The sequence below is a fragment of the Athene cunicularia genome, assembly GCF_003259725.1.
Source record: "Athene cunicularia isolate RWA chromosome 6 unlocalized genomic scaffold, athCun1 chr6_part2, whole genome shotgun sequence".
Lineage (NCBI taxonomy): Eukaryota > Metazoa > Chordata > Aves > Strigiformes > Strigidae > Athene > Athene cunicularia.
The window spans coordinates 6,145,447-6,155,912 of record NW_020799106.1 but is presented as its reverse complement, the minus strand read 5'-3'; the positions used below and the strand labels follow the sequence as shown (position 1 = coordinate 6,155,912).

At 39.9% G+C, this 10,466-nt stretch overlaps 1 protein-coding gene across 1 annotated transcript in view; it reads right to left on the bottom strand.

Annotated features, from left to right (window-relative positions):
• Positions 1-1,097: 1,097 nt before the first annotated feature.
• Positions 1,098-10,466, bottom strand: part of SIRT1 (sirtuin 1) — a 24,528-nt gene continuing 15,159 nt past the window's right edge. The window contains exons 7-10 of the mRNA XM_026851753.1: positions 10,370-10,449; positions 6,010-6,196; positions 4,086-4,643; positions 1,098-3,197 (exon numbers count right to left, since the gene is read on the bottom strand). Of these exons, the coding sequence (XP_026707554.1) occupies positions 2,875-3,197; positions 4,086-4,643; positions 6,010-6,196; positions 10,370-10,449 (1,148 nt within the window). The 3' untranslated portion in view covers positions 1,098-2,874. The remainder of the gene's footprint in view (positions 3,198-4,085; positions 4,644-6,009; positions 6,197-10,369; positions 10,450-10,466) is intronic.

Here is a 10,466-nt window from a genome sequence, read left to right as displayed (position 1 = left end):
GGCCATTGAATGACTCGAGCGGCTGGGGGAACTGGGGGGTTCAGTCTGGAGCAGAGGAGGCTGAGGGGCGACCTCCTGGCCCTCTGCAACTCCCTGCCAGGAGGGGGCAGAGAGGGGGGATGAGTCTCTGGAGCCAAGGAGCCAGCGCCAGGCCCCGAGGGAATGGCCTCAAGCTGCCCAGGGCAGGGTCAGGCTGGCTCTGAGGAAGGATTTCTGTGCAGAAGGGGCTGTTGGGCGTTGGAATGGGCTGCCCAGGGCAGGGGGGGAGTCCCCGGGATCCCTGGAGGGGTTGAAGAGTCGGGCTGAGCCAGCGCTGAGGGATCTGGGGGAGTTGGGAACGGTCAGGGTGGGGTTAATGGTTGGACTGGAGGAGCTGCAAGGGCTTTTCCAACTGAGATGTGATTCTGTAATCCTGCACAGAGGCTCTCTGGGTGCACCTGCTAGCAGCAGTGCTTGAGTACTCTGGGAGCTACATCCATCCATCTCCATAAGCTGGCAGGGCAGAGCTATCCGTACCAGAATGCATGCTCAGGTCCTGGCAATAAGCAAAGGCCGAGGGTAACTGAGGCGCTAGGGGAGGTGGACAGTGCCTTTAGGTAAGGGAGCCCACAGGCTGGCCCTGCCCTGGCTGTGGTGTTGGGCCTCACCTGCGCCTGGGCCAGGCAGGGCTAACAGCCCCCCCATGTAGGTGATGCCAAAACATGCCCCCAGCTGCTGCGTGGGAAGTTTCTCCCAGATGTGGCCCTTCAGGGCTGGGGTGGCAGCACCAAGTGCTGAAGCTCAGGGAAGCTTCGGGCTGGGTAGAGGATGGGCGGCAGAGCTGCAAGGTCCCAGAACAGCAGAAACATCTGAAGTTAATGTAAGGCTTGAAAGGAGAAAAGTAGTTTTCTGAAGGACAACATTGCCTTGTGGTTTAGGTCATTTTACCAAAGACAGTGCAGAATAGCTTCATTCAGGCTTTTCTTCTTCCCCATGGGGGCAGATGGAAAAAAGCAATTTACTACGTACTGCTTTACATTAGCTAGGGCATGCCTTGACTATAGGGTATCTTTTCATAAGTTTTTAAGATCTAACTAGAAATTAACAGAAACCAGAAATCAAATGACAATTTTAATAGACTTTAGAACAGAGTGTACAAGTATAAAACACTGGTTTTGTATTTCAAAAGTTGCAGGAAGATAGCCAGTCATTTTAAACAGTCTTCTACAAAACATATGCCAGTAGATTACATAAAAGACACTATATACAATATAAAAGAGCAGAAAACAATCCTCACTGTAAAAATAATTTAAAACAAAGTATTTCAATTTAAAATATCTCCTATAGCACAAACTAATACATTGTGACATGCAAGTGAAAACTAAACATATTGCATTCTTTAGTGTAGCCAAATAAGAGCTGTATTAAATCTGGACAATGAGACAACATGCCAACATTTTCTGATGAATACAGGAGGCTGTTCTTAAATATTTATTAACTGATGTATCTCATGTTCAAAGAACAGCTACTATACATCTTCCAAAATGTAATAAATATTAAAGCAAAGTATATGAATAATCTACATCGTAGAGTTCATTTGGGCCAACGTTGAAAAAGTGGTTTATAGAAAAATGCTGTTTCATTTACTACTGCACTGTGCAATTCTACAAAATAGTTCTAAAGGCTTGGAAACAATCCGCACTTGAAAATTTGCAACATCCAGTTTTAAGGCAGCCTAGCACTTGAATATACAATGTTGTAATTTGAGAAGCTGCTTTGCTTTTAATATGCAAGGTGGAGCTAGCAGGTTGAAAATGCTTTTCCCAACCTGAGGCATGACCCCAAACCAGCCTGCTGCCACGTTAGGCCGTTCATCTGTGTTTCATCCACGCAGCAGGGTACAAGCAGAGGCTCTCACTCTCTGAGTTAGTTTCTCCTGGTTTTGTTGCATCAGTGAGTACAAAGGAAGAGCTTTTTTTTTTGTGCCTTCTCACATGCTGGTAGAAACACTATTCTGCATCAGCCTAGCTTCCACATTAGAGCTGTGGAAATTTATCAAATGCTATTTTTAATGCAAGCTGCACTATATTTGACTTTTGTATACCACGTGAAAAACGTCTAGTGTGGGGGATCCATTTTGTTTAGAACACCAGTATTGTAATTGCTAAGGAGCCAATGTCAACATCGCTTCATGTCCACAGGAAGTATTAAACTCGGTAACCTAAGCATTTTCACAGCACTTCTTGATCAGCCTAAAAAACACAGGATTTCTCAAGTGCTCACTGTCTTGTTTCCATTTAACTATCTACTCACATTTAAGTATGTCTCAAACATACAAAGTAACTGTTAAAGCAAAAAATTAGCTGCCACAGTAGGTCTTAGAAAATGCCAGTGTTTAATGACAGACTAGGCAAGAATGAAAGGTTTAGCAGAAGCATAAGGTTTTAAATAAACCAAACTGTTAAAAGCGAGAGGTGTGAAAATACCATTCTTTGGTCTAAATTAGCTGTTCCCTTTATATTAGTTTAACATTCCAATGGCTTTTTCAAAACTGTTTAAAAATAATATAAGCTGAAATTCATTAAGCAAAAATATGTATTATATACATGGATGCCTGATCAGACAGATGAACTTAAAAGTGAACATAGTGACAATTGTTTAGATATTCCTAGTACCTTAAAAAAAAAAAAAAAAAAGATGAGTTAGTGTTGAGTGCGCAGTAATAGAATTTTATTGAAAAAGGTAAAAAACTAAGCATGAAAATCTGTTTTAGTTATTTATAAACACTACATCCTTATGTTTTTTGTTGCTCTAAATTCAGACGTAAACATTCATTCTGACATGCCAAAGCTCCTAATGCTGGTGGAAAGTTCTTGTAACCAGTCAGTGATCGCTTTACAACTTGTTGCTTGGATGATCAGTCCCTGTAGCTTCATTTGTATAAGCTGATTCATCAGCTGCTGATTCATCTTGTTCAACTCCATCTTCCCCGAAACCAGGTTCCTCTTCCCTTTCAGGAGCATCCTCATCCTCTATGCCATTGTAAAACTCTTCAATCTCACTCTCATCCTCCACATCTAAACTCTGACTACGACATGAGCCACTTTCACTACTACTCCCGCAAGAGCTAGAAGATATGATATCATCTTCAGAATCTGAGTATACCTCAGCACCATGGAAAATATAGCGATTTGGTGGTAAAAACAGATACTGAGTACCTGAAACAGAATTTCAAAAGTCAATAAAAGGCTAAAATAATTCTGGTTAGAAGGTACACACGTGTTTTTGACAGTGAAACTTAACTCACAGATCAGTTTACATGAGAAACACATTCATTTCCATTTATGTGTATTTGTTATGAAGCATAAAACAAATGCTTCACTGGAAAGCCCAGCATTCCTTTTTTTGACACAAAAGAGCATTTAAACTTTAGCAGCTTTTTTCACTGGTTCACATATTCACGGATTTCCATTACTTGTAACAGAACTGGAACCCACTGCACAGACTATCTGGCAAAGTTTAAAACCGACATTGGCTTTGGAAATTTGCAATTTAATACCTGGTTCTTCAGCCCCATGGATCTTCTAGTGTGGTAACTGCTTACACCAGTTAAGAGACCGGACACTGGAAGGCTTCCTTGGAAAGTCTAATGTTTCCTTCGAAATATGCTTGGCTCCACCTGTGAGATTTGCTTTTTAACTCCTACCATGGCCTCATCTTTCAGTTCTACTGCCATACCAAATTCTGACCTAGTGTGATCAGCTTCTTAACACCTGAGGATCAAACTAATTTTCTGAAACTGCATTTGAGAATGTTAGAAACAGATTTTTTTTTTTTATACCTACCTTCAACCTCCTAAACTTTTATCTTTTTAGGGGTAATGTAATCACCAATTATAAAACCTATTATGAACTACAAAAACATTTCCTATCAGCTTCTCCAAAAGAATTTAAGTGATACAATGATGAGTTATGTAGACACTTGTCTGAGCAAAAATCACCACCAAACCCCACAGATTCCCTCAAGGGTAACTTATTTATTAAAGTAAGTCTAGAGTAAACGTATCAGCCAAAAAATGCAAAATATTGAAATGAATTAACACTTACCATCCAGCCTTTTGCTAATCTGTTCTTTTGCAGATCTGTTTACCCAGCACTTCTTCAATATTTCATTTTTTTCTTTATTTTCACTGTTAGATCCATTTTCCTTCATTGTTTCAGAGTTCATTAGTTCACTAGTAGGATTTTCAGGATTTTCTGATGATGTCTCTGTGTCCTGAAACTTTTCCTCTGTGCAGGTCCCTTTAGTTTCTGAGACAGGATCACAGTTTTCTACCTTACATTCAGCTGGCTGTTCTGAAGACACCACTGAAGTATCTGGTGGAGTCATTCTTTCTGGTGAACTAGAGTCTTCTGAAATGTTTAAAGGGGTAGGCGGTAGCTCTGACGAGTGCATTTCAAGCTCCTTGTGCGTTCGTGGAGGCTTTTCTGTTATTTCTGAAAGTTTCACCGAGTTGTAGCAAAGCTTTGTATATTCACTACCTAGCCTTTGACATAATTCATTAATAATAACATCACAGTCTCCAAGAAGCTCCACGTCAAAGTGTAGATGAGGCAAAGGTTCCCTGTTAATTAAGATCTGAGGCACTTCGTGGGGGATGGAACCTATATATAGAAAAGAGAATTTAAAGGTAGCTGCTTCAGTTGTACTTTCAGCAGAGATCTACTCAGAAAGCTTGATTCCTCAGACTTCTCTTCATACCTTCACTTGCAACAAGACCAAAACAGACAGATCAGGAAGACGACAGGCAAATCTCAAATGTAGCAACAGCAGTTTGAGGTGCTGTGCCTGCCGTAGCCTATCTAGGCTTTTTTCCCACATTTTTTTTCAGTAAAAAGGTTCCTCAATTACTGAGAAATACTGACTACAAGTAATGCTTGGTCAAGTGCTAAAATTATTACAATTACTACTATAATCTCTCAGAAGAATGATGTTGATTTTTTGCATTCATTTTATGTACTGAAGTGCACATGAAGAATATCCTGCTGCTAAATGACATCCTCTTAATTAGGCCAAAATATTTCCAGGTACAATCTACACTGTGTGGGGTTGCTCAATCCATTTCTCATGTTCAGGCTTCCAAAACCACCATTTTGGTAACCTAGAATTGACTCCTCAGGTAACCAACTGATGAAATCCAGTTCTAGGACACAGAAGGAGCAATTGTTTGGGTAGTGGATCGTAATTTTTTAGTCCTTATGCATTTCCCATCAGCCTGAACACCAGGTTCGGCCTCTTTTATGGCAAAGAGGATGCTACTGCAGAGGCCATGGATGTGGTACTGCTCCCAGTCAACAGCAGATAGGAAGCACATATCCTTCTTTCTCAGGCTTACACGTGAAGAGAATTTCTTTAGTACCAGTAAGTCTTGCACTCAGTAGGCAAATAAATCACCTCATGGTATTTTCCCAGCCTTCCTGGAGGGCATTTTTCTATACCATGTATTAGCAGAGATGTTTTTCCATATCAGTTTTAAAAGCTAAGGATCCAAATGGTGACACACTAGATAACGCCCACTGTGTATCATTTGGTATTAAATACTGACTTTAAAATAAGGTACAGCTCAGAAATCTGATGTAGTTGATCGATTTTTTGATATTACATTTATCTTTTTAAAGATGATTCCTTTCTAAATCTTTCAAGTAACTGAAAGCATAATTGCAAGCAGGGAGAGAAACGAATTTTATCCCAGAACAAAGTCATTCAAGTTTTAGGAGAGTGTTTTTTCAGATTATCATTTCATTACCTTGAGATCTGCCTGGAGCCTAGAAAAAGAAGTTAGAATTTGTTACTTCCTCTACTTTGGATTCCAAGTTTACATAGGCAGTCAGTTTTTATCTTGCAGAACTAGATGCTTAATCTAGTTTATTCACTGAATCAAGTCAAAAGCATTTCTTAAAGCTCTTAACTGAGAATTTCACTTTTGATTGAAATTTCTGGAAGGAAACATTACCAGAGAGAGTCACTTACTTGGAATCAATGCTACTGGTCTTACTTTCAGTGAAGACCCAATGACAATAAGGAGATCGACTTCATTTTTGTCGTACTTCATGGCACGATGGAACTGCTCAGGTAAGTTCTCTCCAAAGAACACTATGTCTGGCTTCATGATAGCGAGCGGTTCATCAGGTGGACATCTAGGACATCTAGGTACAACCTGCATTAGAACAACTTCTATTACTGCAATTCAAGGCTGCACCTTTGGAAACCTCAGATTTTAGCAATTCACAGTGGCTTCTATTGGCAAAAGACAAATGTCAGTGATATTGCCTGATTTCATTTTTCTGCAGATAGACTGACAAGAACATTTCTTACTCTAGCCTGCAGGAACTGCACACAGGAATACAACCACAGCAGGAATAAAGGGTGAGTCCTCTTAAGTCAAAAGGGAGAAACCACACAGATCTACACCATAGTTATTACCTGACAACTAAGCCAAAGTCCAGAAGTCATGCTCAGCACCAATAATTACCTCCTATTTGACAGGAATATATTCTTCTGGGTTTAATAATTACAGAAACGTAGGTTTTGCTGTCAGCTTCCATTGTAGGATCTGATAGAAAACCCTCATCAAAGAGCATGTTGTAGAGCTTCACCTCTCTCCTCTCCTCCAAAAGGCTATCCGTGTTACACACGTAAATTGGCACTGTAACAGGTGGCTAGCAAAAAGCATACAGGTCAAGACAGAGGAAAGACCTTTTGTCTGGTGTCCATTTTAAATTTTGCCAATTCCTCCAAAACTAGAACCAAATCCTTATTCACTAAAAAAAAAAATAGATGAGACATGTTTGTGAAGTAGGATCCCTCTCCTCCTGAAACCAGAGGATTTTCTCATCTCTGGAACCTCTTTCAACTCTTCCCTATCTTAAGACTTTTTCAGAGAGAAGAAAAGCAAGGTGAGAGATATGTGCACAGGCAATACTTCAATTACTACTGAGAAATTTTTCTTTCAAATAGTTCAAGTCTTCTCAGCTGTAGTGTTTAAATACAATACACCAGAATGAATCTAAGGAGCTGAATGTAGCTGCAATCCTAGAGCCGTCATACAAGCAAAAATGTAAAGGTGTAGAGAGATGTATATTACCTATTGTAATAGGAAAATAGATGAAAACTGACATTTAAGTGCATAATAACTCCCACTTGTACAGAGAACATATGCAGAAAGAAGTAATGCAGAACTTCGCCTCAATCAAACAACTAGTTTATGGATGCCTGCCTGCAGGACAAGAGACAACGCTGTCTGAATGAGAAAACATCACAACTAAAAGGCTTCCTCTAGTGTCAAAGGACATTTCCCAAAAATTTAAGTCTTCAAACAAAGAATCCAATCCTTCTTTGCAGAAAACCTTGTGGAGGGATGCGTAAGCAGCAGTATAGCACACTAACTAGGAACTGGTATGGAGGAAACCTTAACCATATACCCGAGCTGAAGAGCATCTAGTAACCCCACACTAAAGGGAAATCAACTAAAGAATTCCCCAAAAAGGAGCAGATGGGTAGAAGGAATCTTGCGCTTTTTCCTCAGATCTTTACATATTAGAAAGAAAGCTCATAACACACAAACAGCTTAAACTTTACTGAAGCTTTTCTGCTGTCTCTTCTGTTGATGTTAGTGATGCCTTTGCACTTTCAGTTGGAAGCTTGAGGAGGAAAAAGAATTTTCTCTGTGTTAGGACGAAGATGAAATGAAGAGCTCTAACTTTTGGTTTAAAGAGACCAAGTAATGTTAACTCTGTGTCCATCATTTCTCACAGGACGTCCAATGACTTGTGACTTAGCAGATCTCTGTAGAGAACTGATGTCCCTATCCAGATCATCTGAGTCCCTGTAAAGGGCCCATAAATGCATTTCAACACTACACTACTCACCAGGTCCTCTGCTAATCCTCTGAAAGGTCGTCAGTAAGGGGGAAGATCTATTCCAAGAGCTGAAATTGATACCAAGAAGTTAAAGCTAGATAATTGGCCAATCAATTGCCTGGGGTCCTCTTTCCCTCCAGAAGCAGCCCTCCCCCAGAATCCCACCACCTCTGCGGATGTGTCTAATGAAACAGAAACGGAATTTCTCATTGACTACTGATGTTATCCATATATCAAAACCAAGATTAGTTAAGGTTACATTGGCTTAAGAATATCCAAAAGTGGTGCACATTTTCTATTTCCTGGGCTGCTTCCTCCTAAATCTGAGACGCTTTCCCTATTTCTTGAAGCTACCTAAAATCATCAAAAGCAAACTAAAAGTGGTATTTTTGGAAGTGACTGACAATTGATTTACTCAGAAGTTCTGTGTGTGATTTATAACTGCTGCTGCTTCTCATCCAGAAGGATGGTTGGGTACAGCAACCGAGAGAAAGGATCTTGCTAGAGGGAACTAGCATGTGGTCTTGGAAGTGGCAAAAGAATCAAGAGCAGTAACAAGAAATTGGCAGTTTTCTAAAAAGATGTTCTCAGACAATTCTCAGTCTGTGCTGAAAGGAAATCCTGGCAGAAAGATGCTAACTAGACTCACTTCCTTGTGAAGCATTTATGACCACGAGGAGATGGACCAGAGCAAAGGAAAGGTAGTATTTTCAGGGAAAACTAAGGACCTGGGACCATGTATAACTGAACTTTCAAGTAGTGGAGAACAGCAGAGACTAGAAGCTGGACCATCTATTGGTACCCAGGTGACAAAACCATGTGTGTGAAGGAGGACTTCTTAGAGCATGAAGCTGTTGAAATGGACAGTGTTTGGTTTCGTAAGTAAAGAACAGGTTTCTTTCGATATATAAGGAACCAAATTCTATATTCTAGAGAGGCAGTGGAAAAAGAAACTGCTTTGGGAAATTCAGGCTACAGAGTAAAGATAATGATGGCAAATAGAACAAATAGAACAATTTTATTTTCAGGCATAATGGAGAAAGGATATGTTGTCTTTCAATAGCTGTATTTCTTGTTGTGTGAAATGCTATTTGGCAATAGCCATATTTATATTCTATTATGAAAATAATTGAGTATTACAGCTAAGGCCTGCCTTGGAAAGATATACATGGCAGCAGTACTGTGAGATCAGGGATGAGAGACTGTGAAAAGCTCCTTCAGTCTCATCTTGGGAGTAAGAACCCTCTTTGTTCTCATTATGCAGAATTACTGCTACCAGCTGCCTCTCTCCACTCCCCCATGCTTCCATTACTGACACCAGCAGGGACACAAGTTTGGTTCAGCATATGAACTCACAACGATTAAAGTGCTGTTAGAAAAAGGTGACCCAACCACTAACAATCAAAACAGAAAATTACAACATGCTTAGGAAGGTTGTTTAGAAGGAAGAAAACCTAAACTCCAATCGTCTGGCTTTGAAGGTAAACGAGCAGCAAACATCTGTAAGATAAAAAGTTCTCAAAAATAATATTCTTAATAGCAAAGTATGAGATTTCACATTCAGTATTTCAGTGTTATAAAGCTTCAGGCTTACAAGATTCATATTTCTTAAAGCTTTAACTCCAACATCTCTTTGAAAGGTTCTCATCAAGTTCTATTTCAAATGTAATACCTGAAAGCTTTATATCCCTTAAGTTGCAACTGCAGACTCTTTTAAGCATTTATCAAAAAACCAAGAGCCTACAGAAAAAGTCACCTTCCCTTTGTATAAATAAAATCTTTTCGGTCAGAGAATCACCATCTCTGTTCATTCTGAAGGGGAAGAAAAGCAGAGGGTCTTGCTGAGCCAAAGTTTTATCTGCTCTGACAGAGCAGAACCAACTCCTGCCTTGGGTCTGGGGCACTTCACACCCAGATGGGGGGAGTTCAGGATGTGGAATAGTTCAGAAGTCCTAGAAAGCAACGTCCAACATCTCATCTTATCCTCTTCCTTGCTCACCAGCTGCTCTGTGGTTAGCAATTGCTCCTTGTATCATCTACTGTTCAAACATATTTTTAATGTAGGTAAATGCTCAAAGAGTGACGGGTGTTATAGCTAAGAATGCCTTCTCAGGGGGACTCCGAGTGCAGATTAACATAAACCACATAGAAATCCAACTTTCTACTTACCATTTTTTAACCTCTTACTTTTCTCGGAGGTGCCATTAAAAATGAACTCATGGTTCTGTTCTGCTTTTTCCCCATTACCTCATTTTTGCAGTACAGTATTTAAGTATACTTCTAAATACTAGAGGAAATGCTAAAATACAGATAGAAACTTTTATGAAATGCATGCAAAGATTGTAGCCTTTTAAAAGCAGATCTTCTAAGCAATCCAAGTGTGGTGGTTTGGGATGTAGGATTTTTTGTTGTTTGTTTTGAGAGAGAATTACTTGTTAGAAAGCTGCAGTGAGTTAAAGTAAATTTTTTACCTGATTGAAAATATCTCCTCGAACAACTTCACAATCAACTTTGTATTTACAGATCAGGCAGGAAGCTGTTGCAAAGGAACCTGAGGGGAAAAACCCG